The sequence below is a fragment of the Mauremys reevesii genome, linkage group 19 (genome assembly GCF_016161935.1).
Source record: "Mauremys reevesii isolate NIE-2019 linkage group 19, ASM1616193v1, whole genome shotgun sequence".
Taxonomy (NCBI): Eukaryota; Metazoa; Chordata; order Testudines; family Geoemydidae; genus Mauremys; species Mauremys reevesii.
Window position 1 is genome coordinate 7034575 of NC_052641.1, and position 20894 is coordinate 7055468.

Consider the following 20894-nt stretch of genomic DNA (forward strand, 5'->3'; position numbering starts at 1 on the left):
GTTACTACATTTAGGGAATAAACCACAGCTGGTGCCTGTTGGGAAACGGAAGTAATTGAGTAAGTGGCAATAACAGAGAGAGCAGAAAGCAGGGAGCAAGATGTGGCTTGTCATATCCATCTAGTTTTTTTGAAACAGTCAAAGGCCTTGTCAGGCCTGGTTTTAATTCCCAGAGCTGACGAGAGTCTGGATTGTGGCTGTTTCAGGGGCTGGGTGGGAGATGGCTGCGCAGGTCAGTATTATACAAAGGGGCTTCCCAAGCGCCTCCGCTCTCACTCCCAGAGGTGAGCTCCCCGTTCCTGTTGTCTCTCTCTTCTGACCAGGAAACTGCCTCCGCAACTCTTCTCTCAGCCTTCTGTGAGAGCTGAAGCTGTGTGGAAAGGCATGTGGAGTCTCTCTCCCTCAACGTCAGTGCTGGGCTGATCTTTTCCCTCTAGTTTCCTACCCTACTTCCCTTTCTTTACTGACACCTTTGGCGGTAAGATTTCCTGTCAGAACTGCTAATAAACATGATAGAGACTTTCTTTCACAAGTCTGTGTGGGAGCTGCTGGCCAGGCATGGCTCTTCACTGAGCCGCCACAGAGCTTGTACTTCCTCTGGAAAGCTCCCCGTAGTGGGAGCTGTTAGAAACTCCAGATTCGTGGGGCTTGTCTACATGGGGAAGTAGCCATGAATCGCTCTCTCAATTGCTACCTTCCTGTGGGAAGTAGATTAAGCTAAACCACCCGAAGACGCTCTCTAGTGCAGAATAATCCACATGGGGCATTAGTGTGGAATCATTATTGTGCTTTAAAGTCACACCCTCGCCTGTTTTGCAATAGCCTCCCCACATAGACAAGCCCACAGAGAGTGAACACTGAAAACCGGAACAATTTGGAAGTAGGAGGAAGGGGTCTGAATGTTGCATTCTAGGGTATGTCTAGGGGAGGAGGGGGTAGTGCTTGGCTGTGAGGTGGTTTGCTGAGAAATGTATGGGGGCAACATATTTTAACATGCTGTAACAAATACAACATATCCAGCTTTGCAGACAAGGCTGTTGTTCTTTGTCTGGCAGGGAGGGTTCTGCCAACGTGGGCCTCGTTTTGTTAAGTCACTTGCAATGTTTGAGATAATTGCTGTGAATTATTGTGCCATCTGCATTTGGGTGCGAGAGGAATATATGTGACCCCTGTTTGGGTAGCAAGAGGTTTTCTGTGGGAAGTTTGAGTGCCTGACAGGCCCGGGCACTTCCTGAGAAGACATTTGCGGTGATCTCTGAGCATCTCAGACATGTACATATGACCTGCATTGCTGCTTTAAAACAGAAGTTGAATGTTCAGAGCAAAGGATATTGTTCATCTCAGCCACACCCCAGGAGCAGATGCAGTGCCAGGCCCTGGTTTCAGAAGTTGGCCCGTTACATGAAAAGCCTTTCAGTCAAGTGTCTCGGATTAGGAACATTCTGCTTATTATGGTTGAAAATGCATCATGATGTCAGAGAGGGCTAACCGTGTCATGGGATGGTCAGAAAGAATATGAGGAAGAAAGAGATTGAATACCAGTTGCTGGTCTAACGTATGGTTGTTTGTGGTAGTGCCTACAGACCCGCCATGATCAAGAACCCATTGTGCTGCGTGATGCACTGACACATAATGAGAGACGAAGAGTTTACAATCTCAGTAGACAGGTCATGCAAAGGGGAGGGAATAGGGATAGAACAGACAAGCAGAGTGAGGGTCAGCAAATGGCAAGGTAGTGCCACCATTTAAAAAAATTCTTGGCATGGTCCTTGATGAGAAGGGTTAGTGTGGTGGACAAAGGTGGAATTTCCCTGGGGAAGTTGCTTCCTAACCTCTGTCACTTAGGCTATGGCTACACTTGCACTTCAAAGCGCTGCCGCGTCAGCGCTTTGAAGCGCTAAGTGTAGTCAAAGCGCCAGCGCTGGGAGAGAGCTCTCCCAGCGCTGTCCCTACTCCACCTCCCTGTGGGGAATAACGGACAGCGCTGGGAGCCGCACTCCCAGCACTGGGGCTTTGACCACACTGGCGCTTTGCAGCGCCGCAATTTGCAGCGCTGCAGAGGGTGTGTTTTCACACTCTGCTGCAGCGCTGCAAATTTGCAAGTGTAGCCATGGCCTTAGTGGCTGCTTTATGCCCTGAAGCATGAGTGGTTTTGTAGCCCTTTAAAAAAAAAAAAAAAAAACAACTGGTGTGACGCAACTAATGTCACTGTGGATGTCCCTTATCCATTTTGTAATCCTGCTACGGTCTTGGCTCCAGTGATCTTTTGTGGCAATGAGTTCCATGTGTGAATAACGCATTGTGTTAAAAACAGAATTTCCTTCTATCAGCTTTAAATGCTCTGCCTTTCTGTTTCCCTGAATGTCACCTTGTTCCTGTAGTATGAGCGAGTAAAGAGGAGTGGCCATCTACTGTGTCTGTTCCATTCCTTTTTTCTCATGCCTCTGTCATGCCCAGCTCAGCTCCAATTGCCAGTGATGGTGTCAAGGTCAGAAGGGACCCAACTGGTGGAGCAAGTGTGACACGATGATGACGTCTTCTAAGTAATTATTTTAAGTTCCTAAAGGGGGCGAGATCCTCAGCTGGTGCAAATCGGCATGGCTCCCTGAAGCCCAATGCATGGTGGTGAATTACGCCCACTGAGAATCCGGATTGTGTGTCTGGCCCTGTTGCTCCCGGGACAGAAATGAATTCCAGATGGAATGAATTGTACGTGCTGGGAGCACCAAGGGTACAGTGGAAGGCGCAGAGTCCTTTAATCTGCTCACACAATAGCACAACTTTGTATGCTACAAACTTTCATCGGGATGCAATGATGTGTTCTCCCCTTGCCCCTCTCCCCCTCGGCTGCGGGCTCTGTTCCATCGCCCGATCTTCCTGCAGACACTGCTCCAAGCACTCCCAGGTTCCTAGGAGGCCTTCAAATAAATCTTGGCATTTTAAAAGGCCATTTCCCTCCACCCTACATGTCGGCAGTAATCCGAGGACAAACGGCCCCATTTATATAAAAAGGGAAAAAAATCGGCCCCAGTCTGCAGAATAATGCAAGGGGCCCTTTCCAGCCCCCTGAGGATGCTGCTGGAATCCTCCTGCATACAAAGAGGTGATTGATGAACTTAGTCAGCCCGGGAGGAGATGGTACGTGGGAAAAAGCCTAGCGGAGAGGCTCTGAAAGGGAAGCCTTTTCCTGTAAAAGAACCACCTCCTGGGAGGTCAGTTGTCCCTTAAGCTATTGTGCCTGGTGCACCCAAAGAACAGGAGAAAGTCTGACTAGGCTGGGAGGGGAAAAGGGGAATGCTCTGCTGGATTGCTTGCATAGCAACACGTGACCCCAAAGGTCACAGTAGCACCGAGAAGACATTGAAAGCCCACTGGGTGTGAGGATTTTTGTGTGGCCGGCTGGCTAGAGCAGCAGCTTGGGAGTCAGAACTGGGTTACGTACCCAGCTCTACCGCTGACTTACTGTGTGATTCTGGGTAAGTCAGTTCATTGCTCCCGGGCTGTTTCCCCATGTGCATAATGGAAGTAACGAGGCTGACGTGCTTTGCACAGAGCTGGACAGGCTGGAGAGTGTGGTTCATGCAGGGCAGGACACGTGAGCCTGATCCACTGGCAGTTAGTCCACTGGGCTTACCCCTCCTGCATCGCCTGGGGGTTTTGGTTGTACAGACCCTTCTGTCCAGGGCACTTCCCAGGCACTAATCACCTTTTGGAGAGTGCTTGGAGAGTCCCAGCTTCAAGATGCTACAGGAGAGCAGATGGTTACTATTCCATCAGGCAGGCTGTCTCCCTTCCCCCTCACCTGAGCCGGCTCTGCTCCTGCCTGCTGCTTGGATCTGTATATTGCAGGAGAGAGAAGAGCCTTGTAATTTCCCAGGCTGGGTGGGGAATGGAGTCCTAGTGTGGGGAGACTTCAGGCTTTGCACTTTGTGTGTCGGCATGATGCCGACTTGCTGAGCTCTCCCCAGGCCGCTCCCAGCGGCAATCTTCCTGCCACCTGCCGTCCAAGCCGGGCCGGAGCAATTAGCTTTCCTCCAGGAAAAGCCAGCGCCAGGAACTGATGAGGCTTTAATAACAACAACAGGAAGTCCCCTCCCCCCACTCCCACCTCAAGTGCAAAGACTTGAGAGGAGAAAAGCCATTTCAGGAGAGAGCCTAAAAGGATGTGATGCTTGAATCCATCGCAGCTTCTTGTTTTACCTGTACTAGCCACAGCTGTTGTCCCCCTAGCTCAAGGCCAGAAGGGACCATTGTGACCATCTTAGTCTGGCCACCTGCACAGAGCATCCCTAAAATCATGCCAAGGGCAGATCTTTTAGAAAATCATCCAATCGTGATTTTAAAAATGGTCAGTGATTAAAGAATCCACCAGGCCCCTTGGTAAATTGTTCCGGTGGTTCGTTACTTTCACTGTTAGAAATTTACGCTTTATTTGCAGTCTGAATTTGTCTCGCTCCCACTTCCATGGTGCAATGTGATTTGTTTTAGCAGCCGTCCCCATGATGTGCGAGACGGGACTGATCTCCCCGGAGCCCTCCAGCCCGATGCAGTACTATGGAGAGTCCTCCGACACCTACTACCATGTTGACCGCTGGCAGAAACTCCGGACGGCCGTCAGGAAGCTGGAGTTCTGGGAAAACTTCAGTGCTGAGCTGATAGGCAGCGGCTTCTTTTCCAAGGTTTACAAGGTAAAGCAACCGGGGTGGCCTGACGTAACATGAGAGGAGCTGCCCTGGGACGTGGAGCAGCTCTCGGCATACAGGGTGTGGGATAAATGTGTCCATGCGGAGAACTGCTCCTCCTAACGTCTTTCTTGGCAGGACGCTGCTCTGCCATCTTACTCCCCAGACTTTCTTCCTCCGACCTCACCCTGTGAGACTGCTTGAAGTTGGGGAGGAGAGGAACCGCCCCCCACATTGACCCCATTTCCCCCCTTCATAGAAGCTCTGAGGGGGTCGCTTTGGTTTATGATGAGGGGGAAGACGGTCTTGTGCTTGAAGCATGGAACTGGAGGCTAGGAGTTCTGGCCTGACTGTGCCACAGACTGTGTGTCTCCAACTGGCCCCAACTCAGGCCCTGAGTTTTCTTTTTTCCCAGGAGTGTTCTGCCCCCTCCCTTGCCCTGCCCAATCTGCCCCTCCCTGAGGTTTCGCCCCACCTCTTCCCAGCCTGTTCAAACCCCTCTCGCGAGGCCCTGCCTGCTGCTCTCCACCTTCCCGCAGCCGCCCAAACAGCTGATCAGCAGCAGCTGCTGCCTGAATAGCTGGGCTGGTGGGTGCTGAGCACCCGCTATTTTTTTTCCAGCTCCAGAGCACCCACAGAGTCAGCGCCTATGTCACTGAGTGACCATGGGTGACTTGCTGCCTCTTTCTCAAGCTCCCCTGGGAGGAGCCTAGTTTGCCAGTGGTTGCCAGGTGCTCTGAGAGCCTCAGATAAAAGGGGAGCCATAGAGGAGATAAGGATTGTGACCCTGTCCTGGCCGGTACAAGGCTTGAAGATATTTACACTGTGTACAGATTTGGTGTTGAAAACAAAACCGAAGTGTGCAGTGAAAAAGAATCTAAAATTAAATCCCACACACTTCCCAAAGTAGCAGCCTCCCACTTCCTCTGGAAGCTCCAGCCCACGCGCTTGTCTCTTGATGCATCGTCACAGTGCGTTAGGCTACCTGGTGTGGTGTTATGGGCCGGTGGGTCATGCAGAGCAGTCAGATTGGGATGGATGGGAATCCCTCAGGGCAGGAATCCCATAGATCACTGCAGGCTGGTCTTTGATGCCTTGTGAGGTACAAGCGGGTGACACCTAGCAACGTACCAGCGGATGACGCGTAGCATCATACCGGCGGGTTACTGCTGTGTTCTGAATGTAGGAGCTTCTGATTCACTTGCTGCATCAGGCACAGCTGAAGTGGGAGGCTGTTGAAACCCCGCTCTGTGTGCTGCTCTCCATATATCACCTGTCCACCTTCTCCCATGACAAAGTGCTTGGAGTGTCTCATGCAGGGGGCGTGGCATGCACGTGGCAGTGGATCATATGTAAATAATGCTTAGTTTGGGGGTGGATGACCCACTCCCCATTGCCTAGTTGGCCTCCATATCCACTGCCTTGTGGCCCCCGTGCGAACAGCCCATGGGGTGGGAGGGTAGTTTCTTTAGGGGAATGGGGCTCAGATCTTCAACTCCAGGAGTGGCTGCCGTTTCCTTTCTTCTGCTTCTTTCGCAGTGCCACCTTCTAGCCAAATGTGCTTCTCTACTATTTTATTTTACAGTAGCCTTCCAGAATGCTGCAGCTCACCATAGTCTTATTAATGCGGATGTGACACATACATTGGATGGAAACAAATCTCTGATGGGTCCAGCAGTTTAGTCAGAGCCATTTTGGTGTGACTCTGTTCCTTGAGACTCTATAGAATGGCTAGCCCTGGGAACAAGACAGTAACCTCTGGTCTTCTCCATGCAAGCGCAAGATGCTACCACCAGATCAGTGGGTTGACCTATATAGACACTTTGGGCCAGATCCTCAGCTGGTGTACGTCCGTGTTGCTTCGTTGAAGTGAACGGTGGCATGCTAGTCTGCACCAGCAGGGGATCTGCCCCTCAAAGTGTAGAAAATTTAGCAGTTAATTGGAAGTATAACTGTGTGTTGACTTTTCAAGGTGCTAACTTATCTTACATCCATCACTGTGGTATCTGGGCCCAGTGTCTCTATAAAGTTTTGGTGGATTTCTGGTTGAGAGAGAGAGGGAGGGAGGAGAGAGACTTGTTTTAAAGGGTATCTCCAGCTCGAATGGTATAGTAGCTCTTTTCAAGCCTGTGCAATGCCCCTCCCCACTTCCCACAAGAGCCTTGGTTGAGTAATCACTCATCCCCACCTCTTCTCTCTCTCTCCTGCCTTTCTTTAGCAAATTGCCGTAGTAACAGTTGCTGTTTCTATTGTGCGTGACATTTCCAGTCTGCCCCGCTGCTGAATGGGATTCCAGCAGTAGGCAGGTTGGAGACACACAGTTTGAATGAAGATAAAATAACTTTTGTTAAGCAAATATATAAGAAAATAAAGGTTGAATGAGATGCTTCGTTCAGAGACTTGGAATGCAGAGAAGGACGGGTCTTGGCTATTGTCCTACACTGGGACTTGACATTTGATTGGAGACTTGAGTGTTACGGTTACTAAGCATGCGGATTATTTGCATTCCCAATTCCCCATCTTCCTTGTAGGTCTGGTGGTCTCCTTTGGACCCTGTATCCTGTAACTGTGGCATGTTTGCACCGTTGAAGATGATGCTTTGAAGTTCTTTAACGGTAGTTGCTCTCCTCCAGAGAGCTTTACGCTCATTCATGCAACCTCCCAACATAAAATCCCCCACATTTCTGATCTGGGCACTGAAATGTTGCCTGTAGTGTCTGTGCTGCTGTCATTTATCTCTCATCTCACACAAGCAGGTAACTGTGTAAGTCCTCGCGTACAGACAGCCCCCCAACCCGAAGCAAATACTCACCAGCAACTATACACCACACAACACAAACACTAACCCAGGAACCTATCCCTGCAACAAAGCCCGTTGCCAACTGTCCACGTATCTATTCAGGGGACACCATCATAGGACCTAACCACATCAGCCACACCATCAGGAGCTCATTCACCTGCACATCTATCAGTGTGATATACGCCATCATGTGCCAGCAATGCCCCTCTGCCATGTACATTGGTCAAACCAGACAGTCTCTACGCAAAAGAATAAATGGACACAAATCAGAGGTCAAGAATTATAACATTCAAAAACCAGTTGGAGAACACTTCAATCTCCCTGGACACTCACTAACAGACTTAAAAGTGGCAGTTCTTCAACAAAAAAACTTGAAAAACAGACTCCAATGAGAAACTACAGAACTGGAATTAATTTGCAAACTGGACACCATCAAATTAGGCATGAATAAGGACTGGGAGTGGATGGGTCACTACAAAAACTAATTTTCCCCTACCTACTGTTACTCACACCTTCTTGTCAACTGTTTGAAAGGGGCCACCCGGTTTACACTGGCCTCATTACCAGTACAAAAGTGATTTTTCCTCCCTTGGTATTCTACTGTTGAGAATAGCCCACTTCCACTTTAATTGAATTGTCTCTTTAGAACTGCCCCCCCACGTGGTAAGGCAACTCCCATCTTTTCATATGCTGTGTATATATACCTGCCTACTGTTTTTTTTCCACTCCATGCATCTGATGAAGTGGGCTGTAGCCCACGAAAGTTTATGCCCAAATAAATGTGTTAGTCTCTAAGGTGCCACAAGGACTCCTCGTTGTTTTTGCTGATACAGACTAACACGGCTGCCATGCAAGGTGGCTAGAGAGGAAGACTCGACTTGCATTTCAGCACTCAGGAGATCTGGTTTCAGTGCCCGGCTCTGCCCTTGACTTGCTCTGTGACCTTGGAGCAGGTCCCTTGCCCTCTGAGTGCCTCAGTTTCACCATTTCTGACATGGTATTCAGGCTCAGGGTGTGCATGAGCCTTGATTCATGAATAGTTATCTAGTACTTTAAAATTTCATGATGATGACGCTAGTTAAAGGCAAAGCCATGGATGGATTTTTGCTGGTCCAGGTTTTAGATACAATTGGAGATAAGACTTTGAACTTCTACGGCTCCTTTTGTTGGTGGACCTTAAATTAAGCAAGCCTCACAACTCCCTGTCATGCCCCTCCTTTTTGATGAGCAGAGTTTAAACTTCATCTCTGTTCCCTCATTTAGGCCCAGCACAAGCCCCTTTATCACTTTTCAGCTCGTGTTCAGTGGTGGGAAAGCCCCGGAGATACCTTCCTGTCCCTCTGATCCTCAGGCTGACCCAGGGCAGAACTGGACCCCAGCATAAATTAACAGCCAAAGGGCTGCTCTGAGATGTGCTGGCTAGGGACTGCTCTGCTGGCAGGGGATTGGGGCGCGCTGTGTGCTCCAGCCACACCCTCCAGCCACCTAGGAATGTCCCCTCCGCCAGGTGGTGGAGAGCAGATGGCCCAGATCTGCCTATGCTGACTGTACACCACTTGAGGATCCCCCTTATATCAGGGGAATCCCTGGAAGCTGGTTAGGGCAACTCCCCATGACCTTTGGGATCTGGCCCATAGAAAGGCAAAGGATTATTGATGTCCCGATCTTCTCAGTTTCAGGGATCTGGGTTCAAATTCAGGGCTAGGTCTCCATCTAAAGCAGGTCTGGTGGTTTCATGCCTGTCGTTATCTCCTGCATTTCCACCTCAATAGCTCCTACCCTTCAGCATAAACTAATAACGTGTGTAACAGGATAAGCAGACAGAAGGAAAGGGGAAGAGGAGTCATGTTTTTGAGCAATAAAGCAGCCTGGTAAAGAGCCAGCTGTGACTGAAGTGAGGTGGGCAGTTACCTTCGTTATGGTGCCAGCACCGACCCAGCTTGGGAGAAGGAGAGAGGGGGAGGAGGAAAGGAATTAAATGAATGACAGTGGAAATGGTACCAGCTTATTAAGCACTACGCTGCAGCCCTGACAGCAAAACCTTTCTATATAATAAAGGATGTTAGCGAGAAACCCAATCCCTGGTGACTCACTCTGTGCCTGCACTTTTGAAAGGCTGCTCTGCAATTCTGCATCCGATTGAAGCGGTGTACTGTGTGTCTAGGGACGTCAACAGCTTGGCCACCACAATGCGTCTGTTTAGGACAGAGGTGGGTCAGGAGGAGGATGGGGCTGCTCAGAAGCCCGGGTGAGGGGTGCCCGTGGCATGTCTCCAGAAGTGCTGCACAGGCATGGAAGATAATTGGCACCGTTGTCAGTTTTGCACAGAAAATAAGGGTGGAATTTGCATAATGGATCCGCACGTTTCTGTTCAGCTGCCGTTTCTCTGCACTCTAATGAGCTAATAAACCTCCCCAGAATGATATGGTAGCTCTTCTTAAAGCTTTTTAGAACTTGCAGCTTGTGAGTCTAAGAACCCCTCAGTGACAGCTGGCAAAGGGTTCGCTGTGCTGTCAGCAACTCCAGTCAGGCCTGACAAACTAATTACACCCACCACTCCCCTTTCATAGTGTTTATCCAGAAAGTGTCTTGTGAGGTATCAAGTGAAAGCCAGTAACGCCCTGGTCCTTAATATCATCATAAAATACATGTGTTAACCCTATATGAGGAGTTATCTATATCTACTGATATTATGCTTTTAAGTCAACAAGGCCGAGTGGACAAACAGGTCTTCTACCAGACAGAAGCATGTCTGTGCGGCTGTACCCGTCTCCATGTAAATGAAGCCTTGTGAACCAAATACAATGGGAGTTACATTTGGAAACAAAACGGGAAAAACAAACTAACATGGTGACGTGAAGGCAGCCTGGTGCCAGCACACCAGAGAGCCAGCAACCCGGAGAGAAGAGTCCTGCCTGGGGCGTAGGGTGACCAGATGTCCTGATTTTATAGGGACAGTCCCAATTTTTGGGTCTTTTTCTTATATAGGCTCCTATTACCCCTCTATCCCCGTCCTGATTTTTCACATTTGCTGTCTGGTCACCGTACTGGGGGTACACTTCAAAGGATACATTTCAAAGGTTTACTGGACTAGAAGAAGAAGGAAGAAGAATCCCTTTGTTATCGATTTACCGACCTTGAAGGGCGTAAGGGACTCATGAAAATCTAGATCCTGGTGTGACTGTAAACCAGCAAGTTCTGCAGAAAAGGTTTTAGTTGAGAACTGGCTTTCGATAAGACTAGCTCGCTAGAGTGACGTTCTAGGCTTGGGGAAGCGGGTTAGCTTTGTGTTTTGCTTGTTATTCCACACTCACTGGAATCAGTGGATCTCTGGTCTGTGTTAACAAACTTGTATTTGTTTTCACAGTAAATACCTCACTGCCCTGCGCTGTTGTAAAGGACCTGATCCTGACTTGCAGCCTTCCTGCTGTTGTACAGTGTCTCTTTGGGGACAGCTTATCGGGTGATTACTATGGGTGTCCCGTGACAGGGGCTGGACACTGCAGGAGGATGTGACTGGGGTGAACCTGCAAAGCAAACAAGGGTTGGCAGAGTCCTGAGGAGAGGGCTTGAATCCTGAAAGGCAGGTATTGTCCAGGAGCCGACGCCCAGCTGCCACAAGATGGACTCTCTCACTCGGGTGGCAAGGGCGTAACAAGGTCACCCGCAATCCTGGGTGCCCCGAGAAGGTGTCTCGCAGCTGTGGACATCTTAAATGCTCTCTCTGCCTTTTGCGCAGCCACTGATTTCAGGAAGCCCATAGCCTATGGAGTAAAATGTCATTCACTCTCAGGGCGGTCTGTGTGCACTGGTCAGTTACCAAGTGCAGTAAGGAGATGAGTAGTGGGGTCGGAGTCGAGCTGGGTTAGGATACCAGGAAGCCAGGGTCAGGTACCAGATAAGGTTACAGACAAGTAGCAGAGTTGGGGTCAAGCTGGGGTCAGGAGCCAGAGTTTAGGCTCTGCGGCAAAGCATGATCAGGAGCAGAAGGAAGCAGATGGTCTGCGTCATTGCTCAGACAGCTCCCCAAGACGGCTTCTGGTTTCTATACCAGCATGAACCACTCAGTGGACTGCGAGGGCCCTGCTGTGTGGCACTTCCTGCAGTGCTTAGCTTCACAGAGTCCTCTAGCAGAAACCAACCTAAGCTTCCAGTGCTGATGTGGAAGTGTTGGCAGCCCAGAACCCTCATGGTCCTAGGTTCTTACAGTGCCTCTCTATCCATATCCTGTAATGACGGTGCATGTCATAATAATGCACATTGTAAAGTTTGGTTATAGATTAGTAAATCCCATGGTTGGGTAATGCCTGATCCAAAACGTCTTTGCAATCCGTTTAAACACAGGGGCCGGGTTATTCCTGTCATGAGAATTTGATTGCATTGTTCTTGGAAGGGAGCAGACCTGAGTTAAAATTGCCCCAAGGCTTATTTTATCTAGCAGCCCTCGTTATAATTAGCATTCCTCTCTTTCCAAACTGGATTGACGTGAGTCTCTTTGTTCAGTCCACCTGCTGTGTGGGGTGGTAACCTTATCTGTAAGGTAGCTCGTGCCGGTAGCCGTATCACACATGACGTTTTGGGGGCATTGAATGTGTTTAAACGGTTTTGTCCTTTGAACAAATGACAAAAGGGGCAGAAAGTTAAACAGCGTGCCTGGGTTCACCAAGAGCCCCAGCAGTAATGTCAAGAGACTGCTCAAGGCTGTACCAGCTGATTTCCTCCACCTAACAATTACCTTGGTTTAAAAATAAAACATTAGACAGTTGGCCAGAGGTGGAGTTGGGCAAGAAATAGTTTTTCCATCCTGCAAATATTTTTGAGTTCTAAATTTTTCTTGACTTGAATCCTGATGAAAGGTTCCAAGCTTGAAATTATTTGCAAACTGAAACACTGGTTGGTTTCAGAGTAGCAGCCGTGTTAGTCTGTATCCGCAAAAAGAACAGGAGTACTTGTGGCACCTTAAAGACTAACAAATTTATTTTAGCATGAGCTTTCGTGAGCTGCAGCTCACTTCTTCGGATGCATAGAATGGAACACACAGACAGGGGATATTTATACATACAGAGAACATGAAAAGGTGGAAGTATGCATACCAACAGGCAGAGTCTAATCAATTGAGGGTTGGTTTGTGGTTTTTGTTTTGGTTCACCTGAAACATTTTGTTTCAACACTTTAGAAGTGTTTTGTTTCAGTTTTGACCTTTTTTTCTTTTTTAAACCTTTTAAAAAAAATCAAAATTAGCTTAGATGTTGAAATGAAAAGTCATTTTGAACCGGAAAATTTGTTTTAAAAATGTCAAAACAAAACATTTGGACGATTTTGAAACTTTTTTCCTGCAATTTTTTTCCAGTTGGGAAATGTGTAGAATCCGGCCCCGTTGAATGAATGGTTTCAGTTTTGACAAATCAGCATTTAATCAGTTTGTCAGCAGTTCATTCTATGACTTGTGGGGCCGGCCCAGGATTTAGGCAGACCCCTTGTAGTGACACTAGGCAGTTATCAATCTGGGACCTACAGAGTCTGTCAGTGTCCAACTGCCTCAGTTAACTCTGTGTTCATCACAGTCAAGCCCTGTTTCTACCACCGGGGGCAATAGAGGTCCCTGCTAAAAATGCCTTATTTAGTCTGTTATTTTTTTAAGGGGAAGTTAATGTTCTGATTTTGTGTCTGAATTTGAGAAACGGCTGCTGGCGGGAAGCCTGGGAAGCCAATTTCTCTAGCTATTTACTGAGGAGGTACATGGGGGAGTAACCTTGCCTTGAACCGCCTGCTAACATGCATCTCTGAGAGTGGCGGGGAGAGGAAAGCCCAGATTCCATGGTCCGTTCAGTGACTCGGTGGTGCATTGGGACCAAGCAGAGCTCGTGAGCACATGCTTAACTTCAAGTGCAGGAATCAGGGGCGGCTCCAGGCCCCAGCACACCAAGCGCGTGCATGGGGCGGCAAGCCGTGCGGGGGCGCTCTGCCGGTCACCGCGAGGGCGGCAGGCAGGCTGCCTTCGGCGGCTTGCCTGCGGAGGGTGCGCTGGTCCCGCGGCTTCGGTGGACCTCCTGTAGGCGTGCCTGCCGTGCTTGGGGCGGCAAAATGCCTAGAGCTGCCCCTGGCAGGAGTAGTCCCATTTGGGTCTGCTGGGCCTTGGTGCTCTGGAGCTTGGGCCTGATACCTGATGGCCCTGCGCCTTGTGCAGTAATTTACACCTGTGCAAAGCGGGTATGAAGCTGTGTGGTAGCATTTGAGCCCTCATGTTGCACCAGGTGTAAGGCCAGCGTGGCACCAGGCCTTGTGTGACCTTGGGAAGGATTTCCTTTCCTTGCTGGGGGCTGGCGTACGTTACTGGGTAAACTGCATCTCATGGTGTCGTTTTTCACGTTGCTCCAGGTGACTCAGAGTGCGACCTGCAAAGTGATGGTGGTGAAAATCTACAAGAACGACGTGGACCAGGAGGTGATAGTGCGCGAGATTAGCTTGCTGCAGAAGCTCTCCCACCCGAACATTGTCAGGTGGGTGGCGCCGCAGGAGACGCAGTGGCTAGGGAAGAGGGTGCTGGTAGATGTGCCAGGCCTGGCTTTTTACATCAAGAGTCCGAGTTTGAATCTTTGGATGCATCTTTCCAGTAGTTTTTGTGCTATGGGGAGAAACCTAAACCTGAGTTTTTGTCCTGCCTCGTAGGTACCTGGGGATCTGCGTGAAGGATGAGAAGCTGTACCCAATTCTGGAGGTAAAGGCTTGTTGCTGGGACGCTTATTGCTTTAAATTGTGAGGGCCGTCAGGGTCATAGGGGATGAACTCTTGCAATCTCGCTTTCCAGAGGAGACGGGTAAACCACAGGTAACCCACACTATCGCTCTTCCTCTCTCTAGTGGCTGGATCACATGTAGATGTTCACGAGTCTCCTGCTGCCACTGAGCGAATAGAGCTGGTCTTTAGTTCTGGCAGGTGGAACTCACACTTTCGGATCCAGAGACCCTGGGTTCTGCCCTGGCACATGGGTGGTGCTCACAGATTGTGTAAGGCACTTTCACTACAGGGAAGGAGACAGAGTGGAACTGCACTATAAATGCAGACAGTACGTTTCCCATAACACAGTTATAGGGCCCAATCCTGCACGGCGTTCTCGGGCAGAATTCACGACTTGTCCGACTAAAGAGGGCAGGATCAGGCCTATAGCGTCTTCCAGAGAAAACAGCGTCTCAGACTAGACTGACACAAATGACGCTGAAAGGGGGTAGGCTGGGGAAACCAGAGCTGTTTGGAGTGGGCTGAAGAGTGGGTTGCGAGTGAGCAGAGAGATTCAGGGAGGAGCTGCAGAGAAGAAGCCTCTTGTACCAACCGTGTCAAGATAATATTGAGGGGCAGAGAGGAGGCCGTTGCTCGATGAGCAGGGAGGGGAATAAGAGCGAGAGGTGGCCAAGTGGAGCAAGTACCTGGAAGCAGTAGAAACACTGCAGCATTTGACAGCACTGACCTCAGACACTGTGGACAGGCTGTTTGGCAAAGGCCCATAGGTGCTGTAGCTCATGATCCAGCTGCATCAGCAGAGGTTGGAGGGGGAGTATTGCATGGCCGCGCCCGCGCACCAGCCTGACTTTCGTCAGAGTGCCGAGCCCCACGCTGAAATTCACTCACTCAGGCTCCTGCCCAGCACATGTGTACCCATGTGTGTCCTGGCTGTTCCCCATGGCACAGGCCCTCGAGTGGGGGTGGAGTGCTGGGGCTCCCGGGGTTAATCCGGTGCTGCACGCTAGTACTTTCCCGGTAGGCGGTTGCAATCTTCTGCTGCACAGTAATGATTTGCTTAAACTGCAATAGTCTTTGTGGTGGAAAATTCGGATACTGCCGCAATCATTCTCTTTTAATGGGAGTGTTTGTACAGCACCCAGCACATTGCTGCCGTGATCTTGCTTGGGGCCACTGGGCGCTGCTGCAGTACTCACCACTATTGCGAGAGAGGGGCTGACGAGATCAAGCAATTCCCAAACAGAGATGAACTGGAGTGTTTGCAGAGGCGTATTTGCAGAACCTCCTTTCCAGCAGAGCGTGGCCTCCATTGGCTCCCTGTCTTGTCTCGTTTTTGCAGTACGTTAATGGTGGGTGCCTGGAAGAGCTCCTGGCCAGCAAGGAGATCACCCTCAGCTGGAAGGAGAAGGTGGACTTGGCTTCAGACATCACAAGGGGGATGATTTACTTGCACTCCAAGAACATCTACCACCGGGATCTCAACTCCAAGGTAGGCTGTGCTCAGAGGTTGACATTCACCATCCCCGGGTGAAGGGCTAGGCCTGTGTACCACTTACACGGCCAAGACACCACATAAGTCCCACTTGAGCCCACAGGGACTTATATGGTGTCTTGGCCAGGTGCTGATCCTCTTCACCGAGGGTGAGTTGTGAAAGCTTCCTTGACGTAGCCTGTCGTTATGTACCAAGGTAGGAGATGTTGGAAGAGCTAAAAATAGACTCTTCAAAGCACAGTTATGGTCAGAAAAGCAACTCGGGTAAAAATGGACGTGCCGGGATTCCACGTTTCTTCTCTCGCCGCGGCTGCGAGATGTCCCCTGTCCAACTTGCGAATCAAACCCAGGGTTCTGTCTCTAACCATGAGCTCCACAAGGGAGAAGAGCAGCGAGCCATCGATAACAGGGAGGGACAAAGTGCATTGAGTTACTTTGCCCTGTCACCTGAACTCTTTCTGCTTTAGATGTGTAGTTGTAATGGTTCCCACTTGGGGAGCATGGCCTAGTGGTCACGGCTGCAACTCCTGGCTGCTAATGGGGTTGTGGGGATGGGAGACCGGCACCTCCCACTCCACCGGACTCCGACCCAGGGCCCTTTGGGCTACCAGTCATCTGGCAACCAGGGCTGCTTAAGGCTGTCCTCTCTTGGCCTCTTCCTCCTGTCCACCACCAACATCCCCCAGGGTCAGCTTAGTCCAAAGTTTTCCCCGGTGGGTAACCCAAACCGCACTAGGTTAAGAGGGGTTACCAGTGTCCAAGTCCCACAGGGTATTTCCCTCTCTAGTTGTCTCTGGGGTGGGTCCCCCCTTCCCTCTGGGAGGGCCACTTTAGGCAGCTGTATCAGCTTCCCTCTGCTCTGCTGGAGCTATGGGCTGCCGGTCTCCTCACCTCTGGCTCTGCCACCCAACTGAGCTAATTCCCTGCCTTTTAATTCCTCCAGCAGATGGAGCATTTGCTGCAGGTGTGTGTGGCGGGGGAGGGGCTCAGAAAGAAAAAGGTTGAGGACCCCCGCCTTAGAGGAGGGGAGGGAGGATGGCAGCTTTATAGAAACACAGTAGTGCCACCAAGGCCGGGATCAGATCTCCCATTGACTTCAGCGGAGCTACTCTGATTTACAGCAGGGAGCAACCCAGATTTACTCCAGCTGAGTGTCTGACCTCAAACCCAGATCTGACCAGAGTCCACTGAGCTTTTACTGAAGCAATACCCATGATCCTTTGCAACTGAAGCTAGGCACGTAGTGATCTGGTTGCTGCTACTGTGTCGTGACTCCTCTATTGATGTTCCCTGAGCGTCTCGGCGGAACCTTGCAATATTGATGGAGTTTGGCTGTGATGACGCCAGCCACGCACTACAAGCCCAGGGAATATCAATACAGGATGCTAGCTTGGCTTCATTGTCCCCACAGCTGTTTGCCCAGCTTAATCACCAGCCATCAAAACACAAACTCCAGTAGGGAGCAGCGTGGCAAACAGGTTCAATCCGCCTGTGGCTTTCCTTGCTGATGTCCTATAAAATTCATTTATCTGCATGTTGCATTAACTCACTACAAAATCAGAGCCACCCTGGTCCTGCTCAGAAAGTCAATGCACATTTCAGAATGTCACTGCACATCATCTGTGTCTCTCTGCAGTTGTTTGGCTCTGATATGAATTTCTGTTTCCCTGCAATGCTGACAGCCTAGATATGGGAGGGTGGGGAGGGGAGGCAGGCATGAAATCCACTTGTTAGTGACATCCAGCCATCTGAAGCAGCTGTTTGCTTTTTTCCAAACCTGCCTCACTCTGAGTAGACCGATAGGGCAAAGTCCTATGGAATTTGACAGAGATGAAACCAATAGGTTTCCATAGAAATTGAATAGGATTCTGTAGGAATTACTCTCCAAAGCCTACTGGCATAGGGTTTAATAGAAAATGATCTGCTTTTTAGAGGCTGCATGAACCATTCTATAGCAGGGATTTATTTCGCTATTCAATTGTGCAGCATGGTCCAAAAAATCCTATAGAAGTGTTGTTTTCTGTCCAATTCTATAGGACTTTGCCATAAGACCAGGTGTGTGTGTGTGTGTGTGTGTGTGTGTACGTACGTGTATGCGCACTGTGCAGTCTGAAAAACCCAAACCAGGTCCTATTATATCAAACCCCTAACAAAGGTTAGTTGCGGGGGGAGCTGTCCTGATTTTAGACCATCTCCCTCTATTTACCAGGCTTCGATTTTAGGTGCCTAATTCTAATGAAAATGTAAGGGATTTGTGCATGCATCTCCCTTAGGTGGCCTTGAAAATCTCAGCCCAAACCTCTCACCTTTCCAGGGTCACTGCTAAAAATGAGCCCTTCCGCTTCTTGTAGAAGCAGCAAATTCTAGGCACCGGTTTCCCGAGTGATTGATGTGCGCCCCTCGGACCGGTGAGCTGTAATTAAGGCCCTTCGTTTCCAAGTTTTATTTTGTTTAAAATTTCCCAGGAATTTGCCAATGTTTGTTACAAACATTAAAAAATGGGGGCATATTGGTGGAAAAAATTAACTTCAAAGTTTTCTGGGTAACTATCAGGATTAACATTGGGGGATGGGAGGACAGGAAAAAAGGCAACAAGTGGAGAAAAGTAAGAGTGCTGAAATGAACCAAGTTTCCCGTGGTGGTTTCCTTCTGTTTATTTTCTTTTAAAACCAGAGGTGGGACATGGAGGCTGGGATCCGGGAGGTGGCAGGTGAAAGGGCCTGTGGGAATTGCATGAGAACCTGCTAGAGAGGAATAAAGGCGATCGCTGGCCTATTGGAAACAGACAAATGTAAATACCCTTTCCACGCCTCCCGAAACAGATGGAGGAAAGAATGTTTTGTAAACTTGGAAACATCCCCTGTGCCCTAAGGCTGCGCTGAAGGGTGGGGGCCCAGAGGGGAGCGAAAGGCTGCACCCCTTGAATTCTGGCCTCCCTGCTGAACAGAGCCCCCCGCTGACCCCAGCCTTCCAGCACTGCCCCTGCACAGGGGAAGCAGCCAGGCAGCGCTGAAGGGCTGAGATCAGCAGGGGGATCAGACAGGATCTGTCCATCTCTAGCAGCTCTGTCACTGCAGTATCTGCCCATCGTCTCTCGAAACGCCACTGTCCAGTCTGCCTGTCTGTCTGAAGCCGTTGCTACCCACACTGAACTTCGTCAGTGAACCCGACCGAGCCTGTGCTGGCTAGTCCCTGTGGTGCACACGGGGAGCAGTAGCACACAAGGGTTCTTCAGTGAGGCCAGAATGGTGCGTAGAGACTTTGCCATCAGCACCTAGTTCACAGCAGGAATGGGGCCTTCCCTCTGAGGGGGCTTGATTCTGGCGTCTGGATGGAGCAAGGAAAGGTGGCCCATGTCACTGCAGTTGTTTGTGGGTTTGTGGAGGATTTGCAGTTGCAGTATTGGGGGTCATGGCCCATGGGCTGACAGGGTCCTGTGGCTTCCACAGGCGGTTCCTGCAGGAGGTTCTTTCCCTGTGTGGGGTGGGAGGAGAGATTTGGCGAAAGTGCTTCTTCCCACTGAATAAATTCTCCTCCGCCCCTTTCATCTACCTCCTCCTCTACCCGTCTTTTCCATCCCACAGCATCCTCTGTGCTTTGAAAAGGCTCCATGTGAGGGGGGTGGGGAAGGATGGAAGTGCAAGGAAGGTTCTTACAACTCTGGAAACCATGTCGGTTTCCTCTTACCCCTGGGCGGACAGACAGTGTCAGTCTCTCTCTCTCTCTGACACACACACTCCCCCCGACCCCCAACCCCCACACCCCTTTGAAGTAGACCAGCTAAGCAGCTCTAGATGGGGCTCGGCTCATGGGTGTGAGACAAATGGGCCTTGAGAACATGCCCCCACTCATGTTGTTCTCCTGCAGCAGGAAACGTTTCCTGCCGGGTTAAGCTAAAGAGAAACATGAAAGCCGTGTGCAAAGAGGGGTGGCGGAGCAGGACCTGAGCCTGGCCTGCTGGCCAGGGTATTGCTGTCTCTGCAACCCCTTGCGAGGGAACTCAGAACTGGTTTTAGGAAGATACCCTGCTGGGAGGGACCAGAGCCCTCTTTGGGCGGGGTAAGCACTGAACAAAGAGTATTATGACAGGAGAGGCAGCCTGGGCTAGTGGTTTGAACAGGAAGCGGGAGGCAGGAGCTCCTGCGATCTATTCCTCACTCTGCCATCGACTCGCTGTGCAGCCTTGGGCAAGTCACTTAAACGCTCTTGCTGCAGTTTTTCATTGGGCGAGCACTGCCCCCCTGGGGGTCGTGAGGGTCACTTCAGGTCTGTCCAGGGCTGTGTACATGCTGCTGCAAGCTGTGGCTGGGACCGGTCATTCGAAAGTCTCCATCCCGCATGAGCGTCCTGAAAACATTCTGTCCCCTCCGCTCCTGCTGATGCGAATAGGCACTCTGTACCTCCCCAGCTCAGCTGGAAGCTGGTCAGGTGCGTGAGGTGGGTGTGTTGCAAGAGGGGTGGGGGTGGGGGGCTGGAGGGGGAGAAAAAGGCTCAGCTGCTCTATGCATGGGAATCTCGGACTAGCAGCCCCGGGGGGACTCGTTTCAGAACTGCCTCATTCGCGTGACCCAGCGGGGCCGGGAAGCCTTGGTGACGGATTTCGGTCTGGCCAGAGAGGTGGTGGAGCTGCCCGTGAAGAACCCAGAGAGGAAGCTGTCCCTGGTGGGCTCCGCTTTCTGGATGGCCCCTGAAATGCTGCGGGGGGAGCCGTACGACAGGAAGGTACAGTTCTGCTTCTCTGCCCCTCGTGTGTCCCCCTTTCGCTCTCCAGAGCCTCCCGCACGATCAGTAGTGTTAGCGTCTCTTCCAGACGGTGGCTCCGTGACCTCGACTTGGTTATGAGTTTACGGGTCCCTGGCAGGTTCAGCTCCACACCAGTGGGGTCCGAGGCCTGGCTGAGTGTCACCCAGCATGAGGAGGTTCCTGGCCAGGCCCTTCTGCGCGAGGGCACAAGAGCTGTGCTGGAGAATCTTTCTCCCTGGGATAGGTGGGAAAGGAAAGGAAAGCCCCACTTCCCATAATGGGCATTGCTCTCCCTTCTTTCGTCCCAACTCTGCTCTCTTCAGCTCTCCGATGAGTTAGGGAGCTGTGCACGCTTGCCTAGTAAAGTTCCTTTGGAGACAAGAGGTTCTGAAGCTTGACTGATCCGGTCAAGTTATGGCTCCTTGCGGGACGTGTTCTC

At 50.5% G+C, this 20894-nt stretch overlaps 1 protein-coding gene across 10 annotated transcripts in view; it reads left to right on the forward strand.

Moving 5' to 3' along the window:
* Nucleotides 1–20894, forward strand: part of LOC120386917 (dual specificity testis-specific protein kinase 1-like) — a 60960-nt gene that overhangs the window by 30149 nt on the left and 9917 nt on the right. For 6 of the 10 annotated variants that reach the window (XM_039506952.1, XM_039506958.1, XM_039506954.1 and 3 more), the window contains 5 exons: nt 4489–4688; nt 13861–13982; nt 14152–14200; nt 15560–15709; nt 20261–20434. In XM_039506952.1, the coding sequence (XP_039362886.1) occupies nt 4489–4688; nt 13861–13982; nt 14152–14200; nt 15560–15709; nt 20261–20434 (695 nt within the window). The remainder of the gene's footprint in view (nt 1–4488; nt 4689–13860; nt 13983–14151; nt 14201–15559; nt 15710–20260; nt 20435–20894) is intronic. The other 4 variants (XM_039506953.1, XM_039506962.1, XM_039506959.1 and 1 more) reach the window with 1 other exon arrangement.